A 22,820-nucleotide genomic window follows, 5' to 3' on the forward strand; every position below is an offset into this window, starting at 1 on the left:
GCTTGTAGCTGAAGAGAAAACACCAATCAAAGGGTAATATTTATCAGATAAATCAATAGAAGGCGTGGCCTTAAGTGTGAAGAAACTTGAGAAACCGTTCGGGCCAAAATGCCATGAGCTTTGTGTAGCATTCTTTAGCAGTGTATCTTCCTTGTGAACAGTGTAAATGTTGCATCTCTCACTTGATATCTTCGCATATCCTCCCAAAACAAGACATATAAATTGTACAATTTCAATGCACAATCAAAACTATCTTCTCAATTTTTGCATATCACGCGAGATACGGAGGGAAATCCTGATGATTTTAATCTTACAAACACTTTCTGGCACACGCGCAAAATCACTGTCAAAGTGTGAGATTATTGATAAATGATAAAAGTGTAAATATTATAAGTAATAGAGAATATTGATAGAAGAGACACTTAATCATTAGATAAAAGTATGGTGGATAAAATGTACTAAAGAAGACAAACTGAGAAAACTCGTTAAAATATATCTGTGGTTTCAAATCAAACATTGTGTAAAATATGAGGAAAACTCCTCGTGCGCAATGGACATTTAAATGGTTACTAGAGGACATTTCGAGAAGAGTACATTGAATATTTTTATTAGAAAGAAGAAGAATATGAAGAAATATGTAAAATTAGTCACAGTCGTTGAAATGGGATGAAACAGAAAAACAGACAGCATAAGAAATATGACAAAAGTAGAGTAGAAAAAATGGCAGTATATCATTGTTGATGGATTTCTTGGTTTATTTGTCTCTCTCTTTTCCTATATATGATTAACAAGAGTCAGTCAGAGAATGGGGTTTTACGTTGTTATATCAAAATAGATAGAAGAATAGTGACATAGAAAGTGTACATATAACTTTGTAATAATGGCCAGTATAGAAGTTTCAACAAATCCCATCGTTTGATCGCGTTGCAATTAGTTTTTCTCCCATCCTAAATAACTGACAAGCCAACTTTTGGAGCTTCTAAGAGCATTTCCAGAAATTTGTCCTTCTGTAGGTGATTTTTCGTCTTCAGTCAAATTTCTGTGACAAAAGAAAAGTGACATATCTCTCCGAAAACAAAGAAAAGTAACACGAAGATCTTTTATGAAAAATTCCCCCAACCACCTTGAATATTTAGATAGATGATTTTGAGTGAACTTAATCTTTCCTTCATCGACGCGATGAATTCTCTCTAGTTTTTTTTTTATTTTGTACAAAAGTAAAGGAAGCAATTCTCATGGAAATACTTTCGAGGCAAAATATTTAAGAGCGCAATTTCACGTTATGACACAAGCTGGCATTCTGTCACGGCGTTATTATATAAAACTGAGATAATAAAGAAAAAAAAAACAACTTTCATTCCAAATTAGGTAAAAATTTATTTGATAGTGAGAAAAAGAGTTAGTGAAATAATTAAGCAAGAAAAAGCTCTAGAAATTCCAGCACGATTTCCATGGAATTGCTTCAGAAAAAAATCCATTGATTTGTCACACACGAAGAAAAGTTGTTAATGAATGAAATCTGTTATTTTTCTTCTCTCAAAAGACAATGCAAGAAATGTTTCTTTGCTCGCCACTGAAGATTTTTTTCTTTCTCGTAAGATTAGGAGCAAATTTGAAAAATTTTGAGAAAAAAAACCAAATGGCAATGGAAGACAATAATTACCAGCAGCATGAGTTACCATAAGGATTGAATTGAAAAGTGCATTATTTCTCAATTTTGTCACTCTTCGTTAACTAACATTCGCTTATCGATCTGTTATTTTTTTCTAGTCGCTTCACGATTCTAAGTCAAGAACTAAAATGAATACAAAACTCGTCATGCGAGTTTTCTTTTCTGTGTCATCATTTGAGTTTTGTGGGAAAATTCATCCTGGCACGACAGGATGAAATGATCAAGTTCTATTGTGTCTTCCGGTAATTCTTATGCATTAGAGAAAAGGAGCGAAGAGGGTTGAGTCAATGGCGGAATAAATGATTTGCCTGATGCGTTTTCTTTTGCGATAACACTTTGAGATCCTCCTGGAAAAAAAGAGCGCTGTAGCTGATTTTTGAGAGACGAAAGAGATAAAATGTTGTTTGTGAAACTGTTTTTTGTAAGACAAGTTGCAGATGTTTAAGTTATATTTTGTGATTGTGATACATTGCTGAAGGCAGGACATTGTATGACAAGACCGTGAAAGAGATTGAAAGGAGATAAAAAATGATGAATTGTAGAATTCGGTGGAGTTTTAATGTGCAAATACAGCCTTTTTGTTGTAACCGTTTCCGTCTTTTTCAAATCTACCCGCATTTCACTTTTTTCTGGTCCTTCCCCTCAAGATAAGAGGCGTATTGAAATCCATTTTTATCAGTGTTTTCTACGCGCGACACCTTCGCCGCGCTCTGCAATCGCTGGAAGTGAGGAGAATGGTGAGTTCGACGGCGGTGGTGAATTTGCCGCCAAAGTGGGGATGATGGGAACTTTCCCCTCGTCTTGGATAAACATTTTGCCCCTTCGCCGCCATCGAACGCCAGGTGGCGGTAGTCGGCGGCCATTGATGTCACAACTTAATTCGGAGCTCTGGAGTGGAGGAGAAACGTGGATAATTTCCAGCTTTAAATAGTGAAGAAAAGCCTCAGGTGCGGTAAAAGTTTTTAATCAACTCGCGAATTTGATCGTTGACGCGTGCAAAAATGAGTGTAGTGAGCCGGGAAACGCAAGGTATGTGCTGTGGGGCGGTGTGAAAAGTGTGCTTGGGGTGGTCTGAAGGCAGTGGAAGCCATTGTTGGTGAATTTCCCATTAAGCGCCATTATCTTTTTTCCGTAGAATTTGACATGAGTGGCATGAAGCGCAAACATCGGGATGACGAGGGCTTCTCTGAGGAGTACCAAACGCCCAAGTTCTACATAACACTCGCGAAAGAGAGTCCGCGGGAGTGCGTGAGGTCTGACGACGACGCAACATACGACAGCTTCCATGGACGTGAAACAGGTACAAAGAGTGCGATCGTTTTGGTCCAGTTTCTCCTCCAGCGGCCATTTTTATACATGCCAACACATGCGCAGTGGCGACCACCAGCGACCCCCCTCGTGGCGGCCGGTTGAGAAAGCGTGCTCCGGCAAGGAGAAGAGATGGCCATGGACTTCCCCTTTTTTGGGAAATGTTCTCCGCTGACACTTTTGGCCGAAAATCGGCACCGCGAGCCTTCGAAGAAGTGACACAAAATCCCTTTCTCACGATGTTTCTTCCACCCACAGACGTGTGCCGGGACACCAGTGACACGGAGACGAGCGGAGATGAGACCATCGCAGTGCTGGAGTACGAAGTGGCCACGGACAGCAGTTCCGAAAACAATCTCTACTCCGATGACTCCTCCAGTGGGTCTGAACACGTAAGTTGCCGTCTGCACGCGGCCCAGGACTGTCGAGCTCATGGAAAATGTTGCTTCCTTTCCGTCCAGGATGTCGTGATTGCCGCCCTGACCAGCCTGATCGATGACAGCATCTCCGGGAGTGACTTTGCCATCTTCGCAGACACCGAGGCGTCCGATGACAGTGCCACAGATCCTGAGATTAACCGCGCCGATTACTGGGAGTGCGTCAAGTGCAAAAACAAGCAGAACAATCCGCTGTATCGCTACTGTGAGAAATGCTATCGGGTAAGTTCATGCGCGCTAATTTGCATCTCACGCCCGAGACGCGCACGTCTCCGGTGCTAACATGTTGCGACTTGTTGGATGTCGTCACCGGGCCAATTGCCATTGACATCACGTGGAGTGTGACTCGATGTGTGTTTGCCCAGAGTGGCCATACGCTGAATTTAATGGATTGGTGGCTGTATCAATTGATATTGGCTGGATGAAAGTGGCATTCAATGACCCATCACGAGAGTCTCTCTCTGCCTCCGCACTCTCGAGAATTGGCCGAGAAAGGCGCCGGCCGAAACGATGGGGTTTATTTGCTTCACACAGAGGAAGTCAAAGAGAGTCTCTATTTGCAAAAGAGTCCCATTTGTTTGTTTGCATTTTTGCTTTATGCAGAAAAGTGCTGCTTTGAGGCATTTCATAACCTTGAGTAATGTTCTGAGAGTCTGGACAGAATAGTGCCGAACTGTTGTTTCGGTGTTAATGACCTAAAATTGAGCACATAATAGAAAGCTATGCATATGAACATGAACATTTCATCTCACATTTCCAATATGATGATTGATTTATTGACTGTTTAGTGATGAATTACTAATATTTTTACATGAGATTTAAGATAAAGAACAAGAAAAGTTATGGAACAAAATAATATAAGATGAATTTAGCTGTGATTAAAGTGGTTCAATTTGAGTATTTCAAAGGGATTGAAAAAGGCAACTATTAAATCTGTGACAAAGCGTAAGAGAGGATTTAATTTGTCAAAAGTAGTAGTTTTCTGGTAGTAAATATAACGGAAAAACAGCCTGAACATACACCAACAGATTAGCCTGTCTTGTTACAGGTGTAACGACTATTTCACGTCAATAAACTATGACTTTTGCAACTTTTTCTTCCTAGGAATCTCTGCTGCATGTAGGCAAAAGTGGGAAACAATTAGAATTCTATTGTAAAACACTTAAAATGTCATGAGAAAAGAAACAAAAACAGTAAAGAAAAATAACAAATAAAATAAGAACAAAAAAGACAAAAAGAAGAAAAGAAAACAAACAAATATCTAAACTAAAAGATGAAAAAAGTCATAGAAAAATACACACAATTACCTTAAAAAAAAGAAGAGTGCTAAAAGGTAATAATGAAAAACAAAAGAAACAAAGAAAAAAACAAGGGATGAAGAAATGAAAAGAAAACAGAAAACACAAAAGACAGCAAAGAAAACAGAAACACACAAAAGATAAGAAAAGGACAAGAGAAAAACTAAAGCAATTATACAATTGATTACAGATGCGGATTATTGATTTTTGTTTTGTGATCTTGATTTCTAAAAAGCATTTTGTAAATTTATTTTTGTAGGTGTAAAATTTGCATTATAAGAAGAGTTTGCATTGTAAGAACGCGTGTTCATCATGATAAAGTTTCAACAAAGTTTCATGCAGCAATATTAAAGCAGAGCGTCAGAAATATACATTTCTTGCAGCAGTGAAGAAACACACATTGGCAGAGTGTCATCTTAGTTTATCAACTAGAGCGTCTCTCTTAACATTAACAGTTTTGATCGTTGCAATTTTGATAAGTTGTAAGAAATCCTCTCAAGTTTATTTAAGATATTTGGGTAAGTTTAAACACTGATCGTGGGCACGGGAATATTTTATGGATGGCGTGAATTTGTCTGATGACAAAGAAAAGTGCGATAAGAAAATCTCTTTCTCTATTCGTCTATAAATAATAATAAGAGCATGACAAAATTGATTAATTGCTTAAAAATTGCAGTAGAAATTGAAGTAGATACTTTTTGTAAATAAATAAGATGTCTTACTTAAGTGGGACATTTTAGTTTTAATTATGCTAGCGAACACTATATGAAGCTGAGCACATATTGTGAGGGTGAATTGAGACAATATACTTAATCTTCAGATGCTTACAATGTTTGGGTATTTGGGAATAAATAGGAGTGTCTGTAAATTAATTTATAGCCTCTCAGTTCATCCTCAGATTCATGAGTAGCTTTAAACGCTTTCTTCATCCTCAATTCTGTTGCAGATTTGGCGCTATTTAAAGACAATTTTTTTTCTAAATGTGATTCGCATGTCTTTTGCAGACACGGAAAGATTACTTTCCACCGCGCCCGAAGCGCCGCAGGAAGCGCACGAAGAGGAGGACCAAAGATCGCCGGAGGAGTCTGCGCGGTGCCAGGAGTTCATCGGCGTCGGATGACGAGGCTGACATGGGCGAGATCAAGGATCGGCGCCGTGAGACTGAGCCAGATGGTAAAGGTAGTGTTAAGGGTCGCAGGTGCCTCGTGAGTCGGCAGGAGTGTGTGGCCAACAGTGCCGGTGAGACGCCAGAGAGCGATGAGGAGGAGGAGGCGGCGAAGGATGGCGGCGGGGTCACGAGGTCCGGTGGGGCGGGGGTGAATTCTAGTCTCGGCGATCGCAAGAGACGATCGAGTAGGAGTTCAGTGGACATCCTGGAGGATGAGGAGGATGATGTGTGCAAGAGGGCGAGATATGAGAATAAGTTCTTCAAGAACGTCTGGGATAATGAGCCTGAGGAGTCTGGTGTGCAATCCTGCGCCTCGAGTCAGGATCTATCGTCACTATCACCCACAACGATACTGCCGGAAAGCCAAGAGACGGCAATCTGCGAGGATTTGGATCTGGCGCGTGCCAAGGAGCTGAGCGGCAGCAGTAATCCACTGGATGAGCCGTGTATGATGTGCCTGAAGGAGCCGAAGGACGGTGTCTTCGTGCACAGTAGTTTCCTCCATCTGTGCTGCTGCTACAAGTGCGCCAAGAAGGCGTGGAATAAGCACAAGAGATGCCCCATTTGCAATTCTAAGGTCAAGAACGTACTCAGGCTGTTCGTTCACTAGCGCCATCATCAGGTTAATTGGGTGTGTTTCTTTTTGGGGGGTGGGGAGGTGTTTCTGAATGAAATATGAGAAAGAGAGGTGCTGTAGCCCGGGAATATATATTAGTGGTTTTAAATAAAATAATTGTTGCGGACGTGAAAGAGGAATTCAGAGAGAGAGAGAAAGAAAGAGAAGAAGAATGAAGGTGGAAGAACTCGGCGAAAACGACAGTATGGATGGATACGTGTTTAGCGCTAATTGAATTGCTTTTATCGTTCCTTTCTTTCGCTATATAACTTCTTCATTTTTTTCTTCATCTAACTAACAAACGCTAAAGTCATAAAATTTATGATTGAATCAAAAATGCAATTTTAAGAAGTTTACATTATATTAGATAGGTTTGATATAAATGTACATATATACATATGTTACTTTAGACAGAAGAGTTAAAAATTGAATTGGGTTGGAGTTATGGATCTTTGGACCTCGTGACACCTGAAAATTTATAAGAAATAGGTTTTATGGGCTTGTTTCTATTCTAAAGAAGAGAAAAAAAAACTTATATTTACTACACTGTAAATCATGATTTTACGATTTATAACGTTTTTCCATCACTGGCAAAAAAATTCCATTGCTGAAAAAATCATCATAGCATGCAAAAGAAAAGATGACGTTAATGCTGAGAGAGAGAGAGAAAAAAAATGAACATTTTCAGGACAGACGAATAATAAAAGAAAATTTCTTTACAGCCTCATTGCCAGTGTTTTACTGAACGACATTTCGTGGGTTTGAAAGAGCGCGATGTCGGCCATGATGCAAGTGCATCACTTGCCAGTGAGAGAGAGTGGCATGCGAGTTGGTATCCGCGGTAGCCAATCGACTTTCAGCCGGTTCTCCGGCCACTTTTCACAGTCAGTTGTACGCGGAGCGCCAGCGAAGAGATATCTCAGTGCCAAGAGCGTCGTGTGATCGAGAACAGTTTTTTGTACCAGCTTTTTTGAGATACTTTACCGAGAGAGGTAAGTCCTCAGCGTCATTTTCATCTTATCTTTTCCGGGATCACTTGGCGTGCGGCCTTCGCGAATGATGGGGAGGAACATTTGTCAGGATGGCAGGGGGGTTTTGGGTGAAAGTTTAGGGCTGCGAGAGGAATATTTGTGTGTATTTCCGTGCAAAATATGCAGCAGATGTTCGGGGTGTTGCGAAAGTCGCACAGAAATTGTGAATGTGGAGGAAGAAAAAGACAGCCAGCAATGGCGAGGAAGTGCCATTGACCGGTCGCTGAGTTGATGGAAAAATTGATACTCAGCGTTGGCAATTTGGGATATGATATGAAGAGGGAAATGCAGTGCGGAGAGGAGGAAATGCGACGAAAAGCCATGGAGGGTGTTTTGATGGTAAACCGGATTGGCGTTTTCGAAGAGTTGGGCGGCGGCGGCGTCTCGACCGGCTAAAAATGCCATCATCAATGGAGACTGGCTTCTCGTGTCGTGAGAAGGTCACCCACAAGTCCCAGCGCGAGAAGAGAGGGTCATTTGTATGGGCACAAGGATGGGCTTTCGGCTGGAGAGGAAGCTCCCAGTCTTGCATGCTAATCGGGGTGTTCGAGCTCGCCAGGTTCGCACTATGCACAGAAAGAGAGAATCTAGTTTAATGAACCGCTATCGAAAGATTCCATTTGGATGTCTCAGCGGCATGTGAGCATTGAGCATAATTAATGCACAGCTCTGAAAAATCCGTGTTTTCTCGCTGTGCTGCACAAGAGCGACTCTCATTTGACGATATGTCTGCAAAATCAATTTAGCCAATAAGATGTGATGCGCTTCGCCCCTTTTTACAGCTCATTGTAAAGTGCCAAAAGTACTTCCAAGGCGCTGCAGCTGCTCAGTTTGTGGCAAAAATATGAGATAGTAAAAAGTGAAAATGAGCGTCTGAGCTCAGCAAAGGGATTTCCCGGGGATTGTCGGTGAGAAGAGAGGCCCAAGAGTGGCGAATGTAGCAACTGGTTCCAGCTGAAGAAGAGGGTAAATCAATAATTTCCTCATCCATCGAGCCTGCACGACGGGTATTGGCAATGGCAGTGAGGGGCGCGAACGAGCACTACGACAAGAAAATCCCTATTAGGCTGGCAGTGACAGTGAAATGTGTGAAAATATCCCTGAAACTCTGCCTATCGATAATACTGAGTGGCACGTTTCAAATCAATACCTTCGTTTGCACCTGCGGTCTTAATGTAATTAGCATGAGAGGAAAATTTATGCATGAAATTAAAGATAATTTATTTGAAACATTTTATCAGAAATTCGCTAGGTTTTTCCACATTTCATACTTCACATTCAGCTCTTCTCAAATTAAAAAAGCTCTTTTAAAATGCATTGTATAAAAAAGACCTCAAAATCAATTGATTCACACTTTAAAATGTTGCTCAACTGATTAAATAGATCAAATATCAAGTATCGATCGTGACGAATAAATAATAATAATGGGTGATTTGATCGTCATTATTCCAACATTTCCGCCACGGCTTTATCACAAAATGCATAATCTAAGCTTTGTGATAAAGTTCTCTCTAGTGAGTAATCTATAGGAAAGCGTCTGGCTGTTTCAATATTGGGATTTATTGTTTGACTCACTGAATTCACTCTTTCTTCTCTCCAAAAGCCATAAATTGTGATAAAGACAAACATTATATTCCTTCAATTGCGACTTTCTCTCCTATTTTCGCAGTTATGGATGAATATTTTATTGATTGCTAAATTTGCCCCTGTGCGATTAATTTGGCGAGAGGCATTGATAAGCATGAAAGGAGGAGAAGAAGAAGAAGAAGTGGGTGTTGTACGATTTTTATGAGATTGAAGTTGACTTTAACTGTGACCGGATGTCTTATCGTCGGGCTCTTTGTCGGTGATGATAGAAAATGCGTGCTTGAGTGTCGCGAGATCTGGGAGAAAATTCGGTTTTTCTTAAACTCCGCGAATAGTTTTCTTATGAGCCAAGTTGGGTATTTGCGCAAAAAGTTGCTTAGCGAGTTCCATCTGGATGTTTTTTTCTTTTCTTTTTCATCATTTTATGCAGAATCACAGTACGAATGAGAGACTTCTTCACTATGATTTTTCCCTCTATTGATTGCTCGCTTATAGTGGAGAACTTTTTGCCATGTATTTGAGAAGAGCAACTATTTTGCCAGAGTCGCAATAATTTCACATTGCGAGGATGAGTCACAATCAAGATCTCGAGCGCGCACAGAGTTTGCATATGCGATGCGCGAAGAGGGAAGAAATCCGTAGAGAGACAATTGAATATTTTCACGCCAATATTGGAATTTATAGATCACGACGTCTTCTCTGGAGAAGGAGACAAATGATGTGTGTTCATGATGTCTCTCCACATTGGTCAAGGATATTTGCAATTGTGCCTTTGTAGGTCGTAGCATTGGATTGTGTTTTTTTTTCTCATTCTCTTTCTCTGCCTGCACATATGGTTGCAAGCTGAGGTGAGATTTGCTCTCAAATATCACGCGTTGGGTGACAAAGTGTCCACTTTTCCCGGTGCATCTTGGGTTTCTCTTGCAGATGAAAGACGTTCGACACTGTCGCGCAATTTGCAATCACATTTTCGTGTGATTTTTTCGAAAATGTACCTCCGAATGGTGGACGTCAGAGTCTCGATCTGTGTGAGACGGCTTTTTTAATTCCAACCATGATCACCATATTTGGGATGAGATTTCACGGTGTTTCAGTGACTGTATTGGTCAACTCTTAGTTGGATTGTCGTGTCTCTGTTTGCTTTTAAAAGGCATTAAAATTGAGGCCAAGAGAATGAACAGAAAAAAATCGCACTTGTGATCCCGTTGCGATCAAATGATCACAGGCGAAATGCAAATGCATTTCCCTGGGGAAGAAGAGAAAAGCTCATCGATATCCAGATTTTTTTTTGTCTTTTGGTTGAATGCGAAAGAGAGTGACAATTCAAGTGGAATGTTAAAGATAAATATTTGGCGTTAGGCGCAATGAATGCTATTGTTTATGGTTTGTTCACGTATAATTCAATATTTATTCTGACGATCTTAACTATTTGTGAAAAATGCAGAGTAGTTGATTGGGTTGAAGAATTAAGAGAATTTGTATCAGAAAGTTGGAAAAAATGTGTGCTGATTTTTAAGAGTGTCAAGCGCACATTTGTGTGTTTGTATGAAAGAAATGTAGAAAAAAGAAGCCCAAAAAATGTGTATGGATAGTGAAAAAAAATGACAAAGAATTGAATTCCAAATGAGTCATAGTGGTATTTTCTTCCAGAAAGCAGCTGGAATGTTAATTTGTGCCGAGAACGCTGTGCTTCTTCGGTCTTTCTCTCACTTTTCAATTTATGAATTTTATTTTCACACAGAGTCTCATTTAGCCAACGTCTGTCCCGTCGTAAGAAACAAACTACAAGACTTTTTTCGCGCTGTATTTATGACTTTGGTTTGGAGGAAGTGTAACAAAGCAAAAATGGGAGTAGACAAGTTGCAAAGTTGTACGTGAAGTAATCTTAAAATTTGCCCTGCGAGATTGCTGGCTATGCACAATAATTTTTTGGCATATCTCTTGTTGTAAATATATGCACGGTGCAAAAAAAAAGCGTGTTTTGATAAAGCCTGGCAATGTGTTTGCATTTTTGTATGTGAACCATTACCATTTTATATCAGTAACACGTCAGCTTTACCTAAGCTATCGGGTGTGCTTTCTGGAGACCTAAAAAAATCCGTAATCGCTCAACTTGCCTTTATTTAATTAATCTGTTTATTTAATACCCGAAGCATGAAGCGTGTGCACCTTTGCAGAGTGAGAGAAAGAGAGAGAAAAGTGACTCAAGAATATTTCCGTACAATGTATCTGTTGGTACAATTTTTTTTCATCACTCCATCGCTAATAAAGTACCATTAAAACGGTATTATTTTTCTCATCAGAGTGTTTGTCTTTTTTCACTCAAAATGTGTGGCCAGAATTTTGTGGACAATTGTCATTAGACAATTTAATTGTTTATACTTTATCTCTCAATCGCTCATTCCGTCGTGTTGCCACTCTGGCTCCCTTGCAGATGAACCAAACTGGCTGTTTTCTGCTCTGCTGTGGTCGCATATGAGTGTGGTACAATGGTGTGCTCGAAACTGGTGGTGTAGGATGGATGGAAGAAGAAGAAATTGCCATGGCGTGGGAGAGAATGATTCTTTTCTCTTTTTACACACACTCCACTCCTCTTGTGTTTCTCCGCCACAATCTAAACTAAACCATAAATCAAAATGTGTAATAAAAAACACAAAATTATAATTTCAGAATATAATTTGCGCGACAGTGCCTGCTAAGCATGTGCTTTCAATTTAGTTTAAATCAATTCTAAACAAGAGTGATTTCAGTGCAATTTAAGCCACTCTTATTGGCCATGGTGAGCTCAAATAATAGGAGAATTTTGGCTGGTAGTCGTTTTGTGCTCGGGTGGACGCTTTATCTCTTTTTCCGCTTCTGCGTGTTTGATTTGATGTGGCATTGAACTTGAACTTGCCTTGTTGGCTCTCAACAATTCTTTTTTCCTGTCCCAATGAGGAGGAGGAGAGCACCGCGAGGGTGAGAGCGAAGAAAGGAGGAAAGAAATTTGATGCAACACAGACTCTGATTTCGGTGGCTGTTTTCCTCCTTAATCCCACAATAACATCCTCATGGGCTCAGACAGATTGCGTGCGACTGTGTCTCCAATCAATACAAATGTTGGGCGTTGTGGCGGCTGAGGAAAAACAACATTTTCCCCCGACAGCAAGACAGAGAGAGTGAACAGAAATAGTTGGGATCTGGGCAACTGGTTAGGGTTCACCCTTCCTTCGAAATTGCCCGTGACTCACTGTCTCTCTGGTCCGTTAGTCTCTTTTCGTCAAGACACTAGGGCGTTGCTGAAGACTCCCGCGGGCATAAACGTGTAGTTGGGAGTCAGTGAAGGAGGGAATTCTACTGCATTTAATGCTCCAATGGCAAAAGAATTAATTTATAGCGCGAAACGCATGATCTCGACTTGTAATTTTATGCTGTTGATGGGGTATTAAACAATTCGCACTGATTTGATATAGTTCGCGCACTTCAGACAGAAGTGGAAAATGTGTGCGGAATCTTTGTCGAATGCTTTTATCGACCATGGAATCTGTTTCTTTTCTTTGCTATTGTCAATTAAGAGATTACAGAGTGACTTTGAAAGACGCCCCGCTTAGAATTCAGCAATTACACAAAATTGCTTTGGATCAGTGCGAAAATTTCGCAATTTCTCATCATGACTGCGGTATTAAGGCAATGTTGAATGGCACGTGCGACTGAGCAAGAAGTCGAGAGAACACTTCTGTGTGTAGTAATGCACCAATGATTCTCACATCCAATACAGAAAGACAAGATTTTGAAGTCTTTTGGCTGGAACACGTAAGCACATCCCACTTCCAGAGTAGCTTCTCTTGAGCAGATTATGAACAGTTAAGTAGTCTGTGTCGTAAATTTGAGCACTGGCGAGAAGAGTTGCAGACTGAGGAAGTTAATAATCTTGCGTTTAATCTCCACTTTCCATCGATACGCGGGCTTTTTATCAGTTGCAATTGTGGGGGGATTTTTTGGAGCCTAATTGATGAGCAAAAAAAGTGTGAGTTCTTAATGATGAATCATGAACCTGCTCGTGATGCTTGAAGTTGTGAGAATTTAATGAGATTTTTAACCCTCTCTCCGCCTGTCTCTCAAATTGCCATTTAACAATTAAAAATTCAATACAATGATGCTCTAATGGCACTCATGCTCACACCGCAATCTCCCATCGGCGCTCCGCCATCCTAAATTGCGAGGGAGCAATTAATATGAGAATGCGGGGCATAAGATATAATTTAGCGGACTATCGCACGATTGAAGATCGTAAAAATCAGTGAGAGGTTTACCCCCGATAATTGTCACACGAGATATACACTCTTTGCCATGATCCACCACGATCGAGAGTGTTTCGCGAGACATATAAGGAGCAGACAAGTTCCAGTCACGGGCATTTTTCATTCTGAAAATGGAAATGTACAAAAAAGAGAGATATACACACGCCGAACAGTGAAATAATATTGCGCGCGCGCGCGAGTGTACTTTCTATTCAAAAAGATGAAAAACTCTAGAAGCCGTTCGTCACACAATTGATCTCAATCATAAAATTTTTAACATTGTGGCTTTGTCTGTCTCTCTTGCAGTCTAACAATGGAGGCCCCATCGACCAAGGAGTACCCGACAATGGGCAAGGACTTCATCAACGAGCTGGAGTCATTCGATACCACCAAAATGAAAGATGTGAATACGCAAGAGAAAATCATCATGCCAACTGCCGAAGGTGGGTTTTTGCCTCTCTATTCGCCAAGAGATCTTGATCGGCTATTGCATTGAGAAATGCTTAATTTATGAATAGGGGCTTAAGAAGTCAAATTGTGGATTTGGTGACAAATTTAACCGTGTTTCTGAACATGAATTTGAATATATTTTGCCTAGTAGAGAGATTAGGGTCGAGATATTGTGGTTTTATAACTTAATAGTCAGATAAATTTTGCATTGAATCTGGGAATGTGGCAGAAAATGTGCGGAATTTTAGGAAGCTTCATCTCTCTACCAAATAATTCATGATCAATAATCACGCAATTCCGTAATCTGTTGAGATTGAGAGCACAATGTAATTGCTAATGATAATTGGTATTCACGTGAAATGAGATACTCATCGTTCTATTGCCGGTGGTTAAAAAATTCCACTCAAAAACTTTTCACATTGCAATTGTGCACATTTTCTGCATAATTCATGGTGAATCTTTTCACCTCTTTCGGGCGGTTAATTAAATTAATTTTTTGTTCCTCTCTTGCGCGTTGCAGATGTGCAGTTTGAGAAGCGAGAGGCGAGTCTCTTCAAGGGGATTCAATCTTTTGACACGGCCAAACTGAAGCACGCCGAGACCAAAGAGAAGAACCCACTGCCCGACCAGGAAGGTGAGTGAGGACGACGAGGAAGTGGAGAAACAGCGTGCGGATCGAGCGCTAATTGAATTGAATTTATTGCAGTGATTCAGCAGGAGAAAGGCGTGCAGCAGTTGATTTCTGGCATTGAGAACTTCGACCAGGGCAAGCTGAAGCACACTGAGACGTGTGAAAAGAACGTATTGCCGACCAAAGACATCATCGAGGAGGAGAAGAAAACGGCGTAAGCGCTTCGCGAGCGAAGGAAGCATTGTGAAAGACCGAAAAAGTCCATAAAAATTTGAGAGAAGAAATTACGGATTAATCAAAATAATTTACATCGAACTTTATATGAAATATTTTAATAGCGATTTTTCTAATTGCATTTCTCTTTGTGTTTTCCTCGATGAGATAATGATCTAAAATTTGATGTGAGAAGATCGTATTCCATATAATTTTCCATGTTTTTTCTCTAATTCCTTAGCATTTAAGACAAGTAATCTTTCTATTATACTGTATTCTTTTAGTGTTCTACATGTATGTCTTATTTTACCAACTTCTACACGAAAAAAAAAACTACTTAATCAACATAATCCTACGTCGTATATAACATATTAACTAAAAATAATCAACAATATTTGTAATGGAGAGAAAAATCAAGTATAATAATTGAAGTGAAAAAGGAAAATGGAGTGTATATCCTCCCATTCTTTTGTACTCTTTTCTACCAGCATTTAAGTGAGAAAATTTTTCTAAATAGATTTATATGTGATCGAGATATTGTAGCAGTTTTTGTGTTAATTCTTCATCATAATAAGTCACTATATATTTTTAATAAGAGAACGAAATTTTAAAAATTCTTTTGCATTATATACCTTTTGGAAAACGAATCGAAAATTGATGTTTTGCTGGCGATGGAATTACAATACAGATGGAATTTCGCATTAGATGTCGAAATGATTAAATTACAGATCAATTATATTGTTCTGGTGCTTCAATAAATCATTTAAAAATAAGTATTGGAGTTATGAATTTCGTTGCCAAATCTTCCATCTTCTTCACCATTTCAAATTTGAACGAAATGCGCCGCTCGTCGATGAGTTTCCATATTCACCACTTTTGGGGACGGTTTCTCCGCCGAGATGGTAGGTGGCGTACTGCGGCCGTGATCAACTTCCAGCTCGAGTTTTATAGTTTTGCAGTGCAACTATTTTAGCGATTCTCCCTTATTTTAGGTGATTTTCTTTCAAGATTGTGTGAAAAATCGTGTAGTTTTATCGCACTCTCAACTTTGTGCATTGCAAAAGACACGCGTAAGTACATTAGCGGGTGATTGCACTGAAAAAAGAATTCTTCCCGGCTTCTCACGTTTTTCCCCAAGATGGACGCCAAGGCCAGGCTTCCTGGATAGACTCTGAAGGAAACTTCTGTTCCTTGTACAGTAATCCTTTTAGGAAAACCAAAGCTTGGGAGTTTAATGTGGAGTGTAAACATTGAATCCTGCATACTTTGAACTTATGGGAATTATACTGCTAGATTGATGGCGAAGCAAAACCGGACGAAACTTGGCAGAATATCCCGTTATGGCTTTTTATCTGTGCGATAATCCGGAAGATACTCTCTTATCTGCCATTAACTTTGCAGGTTAAAGAATGGTGCAACGGAGTGTAACGCCGGGGAGTCGCCAGGCGCCGGATCCTCATGATCAATTCCTGGAGAAGATGGGCTACTACCGGAAGCACACAGGCCGAGACTCAACAAACCTGTTTCGAGTCATCTCCGAGCAGCTGTACGACACACAGAAGTACCACTGGGAGATCAGAGAGGAGTGTGTGGCCTACATGAGACGCAACAGAAAGTCCTACAGGCGCTTTGTCGATGGGGACTTCGATAACTACCTGATTGACTTGTCCAAGCCGCGTACTTTCGGTGGAATCCTGGAGCTGAGAGTCCTGGCAGCGCGCTACAAGTAAGCCAAAAGATGTGTGAACTTTTCAGGAGCTTCAATGTTTCATTTTTTGGTTTTGTGCAGACGCAATATTCTGATTTTCGAGGCATATGATCATGAGAATTGTTCAGCTGGAACCTACCTGGACTACAATCCTGATTACGCGAAGACCTTCCAAGTGTTCTTCACGCCTGATTACCACTTCGACACCGTGTATGACATGGACTACATGGAGAATTTGGCTTTCTGCCAGGCTCTCGTCTACGAAGTGCTGTACCGAAAGGTGTTCAAGCTGCCGGACATCAATTACGCTGTCGAGCGAATGCTGCACGATCATGCAGGCATGAACACATCTATTGTTGAGGATCCGTCACGCATGCAGTGTGGAGATTATCGTGATTATGGGGATATTCGCCAGTTCTACTTTGATCCAGCAGACGCGACGAATTGTGTGTTGAACAACAGGGATTTGTGTCATTTTCACAATCCGAAATTTGATGAATTCGTGGCGATGGTCAAGAGGGAGCTGGAGCTGGAGAAGAAGGAGAGAAAGAATCAGCAGGAGATTGTTCCGAGTTCTCGCACGCTCTCTTCGATGCTGCCGCAGAAGGATATTTCATGCGTGTGTCAACTGCTGAACGCCCAAATTACGCCATTTCCATACAAAGTGGCGAAATCTCTCGATCCTTACATCTATCGCAATGTGGACTTTGATGTGTGGACGGAAATCCGGAAGGAGATGCGAATGCGCAGGTGTGATCGCAGCTTCCTCAGGGTGGGTCTTCGATGCTCTGTGAAGTTGCGAATGTCCCAGGATGAGCTGTACAGCTGCTACATTCAGGAGTTGTCGGAGAATGGGCCGTGCGGGGTGTTTGTGGAGGAACTCGGCGAGCATCATCGTGTGCCCATCTTCAATCTGCAGCCGCTCAACAGTGGGCACTGGAAGCCGTGGATGGTACCGCTGAAGAATCAGCAGAACGAGAAACGCCATGATGGAAAAAGGGACACTCTGATGCAGTACACAAAGATGCGCGACATCAAGCCATATCCAGTGGAGGTGTTGGCCATGCCAGTGCTTACGGGAAATCGTGGCGGGAAAGACGGTGAGAATCCTAAAGCGCCGGATGGTGAGAATAAGGGAAAGAAGGAGCCCAGCACTCCCGTCAAGTATGAGGAGATGAAGCCGATGCCTTTGGAGGAAGAGCTGGAGTATTATCCAGAGATGCAGTATGTAAATCCGCCGATTTACTACAACTACGATCCCATGAGCATGTACATGATGCCACCGTACGGTGTTCAGATGCAGCCATACTACGGGAATGTGGTCATGTGCTCTTCCATGCCGCCGATGCAAGCTCCGCCGATGCCCATCTACCAACCGCCAGCATCATCTGCCATGGCCATGCCGATGCACACTCCTGTCTCTCCAAACTCCGTGTCTCAAGTCACCGGTGGGAGACGCTACGATGGGCCACTATTTCCCGATGTTAATTTCAATGTCATGCCCAGCATGGCGTCCAATGCCAGTGATCTTCCGCTGAATGATTTGCAAACCGTTCAGTTTTTCTACAATGCTGGTGTTGAGTACTTCAATTTCTTGAAGAGCAACTGTGGATGGCCACAGGCCATCGCAGGGATGTATGAGCTGCAGGGACTTCCACCGCCGCAGGACTTTCAGGAGTCATACGACAGAACGCAATACTCTCTCACGCCGAGATATGATGAGTATCAGCAAGATCAGCTCTCCGAGTCTCAACACAGCACTTCACCATTGCCTCAGAGCTCTCCGGGAATTCTGCCGCCGCCGAATAATTATCATCAGGGTGGTGTGAGGCCACATCACCACGGCAATCGCAACAATCAGCGTCATAATCGCAAGGAAACAACGCCAAAGAGTGTGTCGAAGAAACACAATCAGTACCATGGAAAATATCACAGTGAAAACAATAATCATGGGAAAAATGCAGGGCAGAACAAGAGCAGCGGTGAGCAGGAGAAATTGTCTCCTCCGGCGAATGCCTTTCCTGACATATCGCCATCACATGGCGTGAAGAGCAAAGGAGAGAATCAGGAGCCGATCTACAACGTTCCACCACCTTTCCATGGTCATCAGCCACTCGAGGGAGAATCTCCTCACTACTCCATGATGAATAGCTACGGCAGCGTGCCGTGCAACAATTCTCAGGGTGAGTGGAAATGAGTTTGAAATCAGTTTAAGAGAGTGATAACTGATAAGACAATGTCTTTTTTGTTTTCTTGTGCTCCAGGAATGCCCATGACGATGTTCTCTATCTTGCCGCCACCGAACACCTCCACGATGACCAGTGTGGTTCCGGCGATGCCAATGCAGCCCTGCGTTGGCCCGGATGTGACTGTAATGCCACCCACAATCTTGCCCCCAGTGCCACCTCGTCCGATGGGTGGCGGTGGTGGTGGTGGTGGTGGCAATGGGACCGAGATGGGCAATTTCTTGCATCACAATGGACAAGTGACAGTTGGTGCGGGCGGAAGGGGTGCTACCGCAGGGGGTGGCGGAGGAGCACCGATAGGGGGTGAGGTTGTCTCTCCTTATGGCATAATTCCGCCACCCACGCAGTTCCAGTATCAGCCGCCACCGCTTATGAATGCAACGACCCCAAATCGACCCCCGGGAAATTGGTATCACTTCACATCTCGCCCACCTCCACCGACTCCCACCACGGTGGCCTGTGGAAACATGAGTGGTGCTGGAGCCTACACGCCGAACGCTGATATTCCGCACTGAATCACTGCTAACTTTTTCTCTTTTGCCATTATCCTTTCAACTCAGTTATCATTTATTAGAGAAACGCCTTTAACTGGAAAGATTTCTGTGAAGAGGCGCAATCTAATGAGTCAATATTAGAGAAACAGTCATTGTATGACTGATATGGTATATATTTTCTAAAATCTCTATTGGTTCTTTATTCCCTGCTTCGAAGGGATTCCTATATATATATATATAATAATCTTTTTTTGTTGAAATTCATTCTTCAAAAAGGGTGTTTTCATTGTTAGAGATGTAAAAAAAAAGCTTTCCTGTAGTTGGAAAACGGGTTTTTCTTTATAAAATTACTAAATTCTTTTTCACATTCCCAAAATTAATAAAAAAAAAAACATAGTGTTAAACGCACTTCTAGAATGGTCTATAATTTCTGCAAAAGTCATAAGATCAATAGAATAGTTGTGGATATTCCATTTGATACAATTTGTCTAACTCTAGAATGCATTGCAGCTTGTCATCAGACATTGGCGCGTGTCATCTTGGTTCCCGTGACGCCGAGACCTTTCACGGCGAACACGCCGCCGGCCGGAGGCGGCTGTGGGCGGTCCCTCTCAGTTGCGGCCGTGGTGACATACAGGATGTCGAGATTGGGGCCACCAAAGGCCGCTGAAGTCACCTGTTCGGCTGGAATGTCGATTTCCTGAATGACCTTGCCCGAGTTGGGACACACCTTGAGCACTTTGTTGCCGCCCCACAGAGCCACATAGAGATTGCCCTCGGAATCGATTGTCATGCCGTCTGGGACGTAATTGGGTCTCTCGCCGTTGACGCTGAAATCTATCAAGACCCGTGGATTTGCTGCCAAGAAGAAGGACTCATCAGTGTGTTGCTGTGAATGGCATTAGCGAGTGGGGAAGTCATACTAATTTCTCCGCTGACGGGATTGTAGGAGTGCTCCTTCACGTCCAGTGCACATGAGTCGATGTAGTAGAATTTATTGGTCTTCTCATTCCAGGCCAGACCGTTGGAGATGCCAATGTTGCTCTTCAGCTTGTCAAACTCGCCGTCCTTGGTGAATTTATACAGCGCTCCGAGGCGAGCATCTAAGAAGCCTTCGCACTCCTCCAATTGCATGGTGCCTGGTAAGTGAGAATGAGGAGTTTGGTGAGGAGGAATTCTTGGTAATTTTAACGGTGATAAATTCCAGGAACAAGAGGGTTTTCAGCTTACCGGCAAACAAACGTCCTTTGGGATCGGCTTTGCCATCATTGAAGCGATTGGTTTTATACTTGTGATCATCTTGCTCCACCTGACCAACCAAACGAGTCACTTTGGACGTTGCCGACTTGCCATCCCAGGTGACAATTCCCACACGACGACCAATGCCAATGGCGAACTCCGCATCGTTTCCCTCCACTGGGATGATAAAGGAGATCACGGGCTCCTTATCTGTTGGAAGATGATAGAAAAAAAAACAGTGAGTATTTGCTCATTTTAATACATGGTTTGATAATTAAACTTTTTGTATATGCAAGAATTTCATTATTCTTCATGAAGTCACGTATTGCAAGTTTAATTTGCAAGGCTATTCATGACGTTGAGTGATTTGCAAAAGCATCGTTATTAAAAAGCTGATAAATTAGATATCGCAATAAAAAGATTGCTAGTTTTTGCCGCCTCTCTTAAAGAAGCCTTAGAACCTTGAATGTGCATCTTGAGCGCATAATACGAATGAGAAGTTGTAGTCAAAAGCAAATTCCGAAGAGATAAAAATATGATTACAATAGGATTTATCAACTGTACACGAACGGATTGCGTTTCCGGTGCGCCACTCTGTAGCTTATCGTTTCGTGCATTTCTTCTTTGCCTCTTTCCATTCAAAAAATCATATCAAAATTGGATGTTTTTTTTGTACAGTTGGACGGTTGACTGCGCGATTATCAATGTTCAAATACTTTGTGATTTCTCAAGACTGCGCGCAAGAGAGATCTTTCAAATAAGAACCTTCCTAGTCACCTTCACTGATTCTTCACAGTTTTTTTTTTTGTTTGCACAATTGAAACTCACCAACAGTTGCGGAATAGGTCTTATTCTCGGCATAGCTGAAGCGATTGATGGTGCCACCGTAGATGTCGACATAGTACAGGTTCTGTGTCTGCCAATCCCAGTGCGGTCCTTCGCCGAGATTCGCGAGCGGCGCCGGCACTTGTTCAACTTTGTACGCTGTCATCTGGATGGGAGAATGAAGTCAGAGATGAGCGAATAGCACCAGAGATGATAGTCAATTGAGCGCGAGAGGCGATTTGAGAGTGGAGTTATGTGGCCAAGTTTCCGGATGAAATTCTGCCTGCCTGCGAGGCTTTATCAGTCTTCTCTCGAGTGTTTTTATATGCGAGAGTCAATACAAACGAATTTACACACAAGAGAGGCCAATTAAGTGACGATTTATCATCCCACAAGTGACATTTCTCTCTCGCTGTTCTTATCTGACAAGCAAACTTCATTATTTTAATTGCACCCAATAAATGAAATGATCACTACCTAATGTTGAAGATCAAGTGCAGTGTAAATTGCAAACAACGGTGAGTGATATCTAGCCTATTTCAGTGCGATTAGTTGATTGAGATACACTCACACGGGCTGAAATGCTAGCCAAAACTACTGAGAGGGCAAAGATCTTAAGCATGTTCAGAATCTATAGAGGCGATCGCGCGAATGTGTGTTGAGGAGAAGCGCGGCACGACAGTACTGAAGACATAATGTTCCTCACACTTAACATATTCCCGCGATGTTCCCGTCCAAGGCATGAATATTTCACGCTCTTACTTTCGATTTTATTGGCGAACACACAAAGCCCATAGCATTTTCGCAAGAACTATGCAATACCGACGACTCTCAGCCAGAAAACCAATCAGACTTACATTGGCGATGAAGTGGGGTAAAGTCAAGTGTATTCCAGTGTGTAAGAAATGAAACTGAAGTGGAGAAAAGATTTGGGAATGTTCCAGACCAGCGAAAAAGTGCTTAGAGTGTATTAAGCTGACCTCTAGACCGCCTTTTATGGCAATTTCTTTTCTTCTTTTTCCCTCCGATAGAGACTTTATCATATTCGAAATGTTGACTTTGGGATGATAATGCTGTGGAGTTATTTTAAGTCTAACCGGAGTGTTTTTGCTCTGGTTGTTTCCGACTCGGGGGTCTGTCATTAGGCTGTGAGAGCGACAAAAATCAGATACAGAATAGGTGAATAAATAGTAGTATGAATTTCTTGAAAATGAGTATTTTATTGGACGTAAAAATTACATTTATGTGAGAATTTCATTGTGCTCAAAGATCTGCTCACAAAAGCACTTGGTTTTGGTCAAATTCATGAAAAATTTGCTCAATTTTGTGATCAAATATGAGCATGTTTTCTTTCCTTCATTGTTCCATTTTCATACATTATCTGAGTTCTTTTTCATATGGAAGCTGTTCGATTACGAGCATAAAATCAACTGGAAAACATGCTGATTTAATGGTAATGTGTTCGCTGGGATGTGTTGAAAAACCGGCTTCAAACTTCCTCTTTTTCTGAAACTGATAAACCCTCCGCGATGCGAGCATTTCGCACATGCTTTCAGAGCTCACATAAAGCGCCAGTGGTTGTGCTTGAGCATTTTTCCAATGCTCTCTTCCAATGTT

General features: G+C 41.7%; 4 protein-coding genes across 7 annotated transcripts; 3 read left to right on the top strand and 1 right to left on the bottom strand.

The window, feature by feature from the left end:
* The first annotated feature begins 1,489 nt into the window (after nucleotides 1-1,489).
* LOC132260286 (E3 ubiquitin-protein ligase Mdm2-like) lies at nucleotides 1,490-7,226 on the top strand. Its single transcript, XM_059758307.1, has 5 exons — nucleotides 1,490-2,701; nucleotides 2,808-2,972; nucleotides 3,239-3,372; nucleotides 3,442-3,639; nucleotides 5,720-7,226. Exons 1-5 carry the CDS (start codon nucleotides 2,674-2,676, stop codon nucleotides 6,491-6,493), a joined length of 1,299 nt encoding a protein of 432 aa, XP_059614290.1. The 5' UTR covers nucleotides 1,490-2,673; the 3' UTR covers nucleotides 6,494-7,226.
* A 137-nt stretch (nucleotides 7,227-7,363) lies between these two features.
* LOC132260287 (thymosin beta) lies at nucleotides 7,364-15,464 on the top strand. Of its 2 annotated transcripts, none has more exons than XM_059758308.1 (4): nucleotides 7,364-7,491; nucleotides 13,704-13,840; nucleotides 14,368-14,481; nucleotides 14,554-15,464. In XM_059758308.1, exons 2-4 carry the CDS (start codon nucleotides 13,711-13,713, stop codon nucleotides 14,694-14,696), a joined length of 387 nt encoding a protein of 128 aa, XP_059614291.1. In that variant the 5' UTR covers nucleotides 7,364-7,491; nucleotides 13,704-13,710; the 3' UTR covers nucleotides 14,697-15,464. The 2 variants fall into 2 exon arrangements, with proteins under 2 accessions (XP_059614291.1, XP_059614292.1); XM_059758309.1 differs by lacking the exon at nucleotides 7,364-7,491 and adding an exon at nucleotides 11,879-11,896.
* A 144-nt stretch (nucleotides 15,465-15,608) lies between these two features.
* LOC132259916 (protein ovarian tumor locus-like) lies at nucleotides 15,609-19,160 on the top strand. The gene is made up of 4 exons (XM_059757737.1): nucleotides 15,609-15,761; nucleotides 16,093-16,417; nucleotides 16,481-18,582; nucleotides 18,664-19,160. Exons 2-4 carry the CDS (start codon nucleotides 16,101-16,103, stop codon nucleotides 19,158-19,160), a joined length of 2,916 nt encoding a protein of 971 aa, XP_059613720.1. The 5' UTR covers nucleotides 15,609-15,761; nucleotides 16,093-16,100.
* A 21-nt stretch (nucleotides 19,161-19,181) lies between these two features.
* LOC132259917 (regucalcin) lies at nucleotides 19,182-22,406 on the bottom strand. 3 transcript variants are annotated; one of them, XM_059757738.1, is made up of 5 exons: nucleotides 22,061-22,406; nucleotides 21,207-21,369; nucleotides 20,370-20,588; nucleotides 20,063-20,278; nucleotides 19,182-19,997 (listed from the first exon to the last, which is right to left on the bottom strand). In XM_059757738.1, the coding sequence occupies exons 1-5, from the start codon at nucleotides 22,343-22,345 to the stop codon at nucleotides 19,657-19,659; spliced, it is 1,224 nt and encodes a 407-aa protein (XP_059613721.1). In that variant the 5' UTR covers nucleotides 22,346-22,406; the 3' UTR covers nucleotides 19,182-19,656. The 3 variants fall into 3 exon arrangements, with proteins under 3 accessions (XP_059613721.1, XP_059613722.1, XP_059613723.1); XM_059757739.1 differs by lacking the exon at nucleotides 22,061-22,406 and adding an exon at nucleotides 21,775-22,024; XM_059757740.1 differs by lacking the exon at nucleotides 22,061-22,406 and adding an exon at nucleotides 21,681-21,795.
* Between the last annotated feature and the right edge of the window lie 414 nt (nucleotides 22,407-22,820).

Source organism: Phlebotomus argentipes, unplaced genomic scaffold, assembly GCF_947086385.1.
Source record: "Phlebotomus argentipes unplaced genomic scaffold, Phlebotomus argentipes genome assembly scaffold_18, whole genome shotgun sequence".
In the NCBI taxonomy this organism is placed as follows: Eukaryota; Metazoa; Arthropoda; class Insecta; order Diptera; family Psychodidae; genus Phlebotomus; species Phlebotomus argentipes.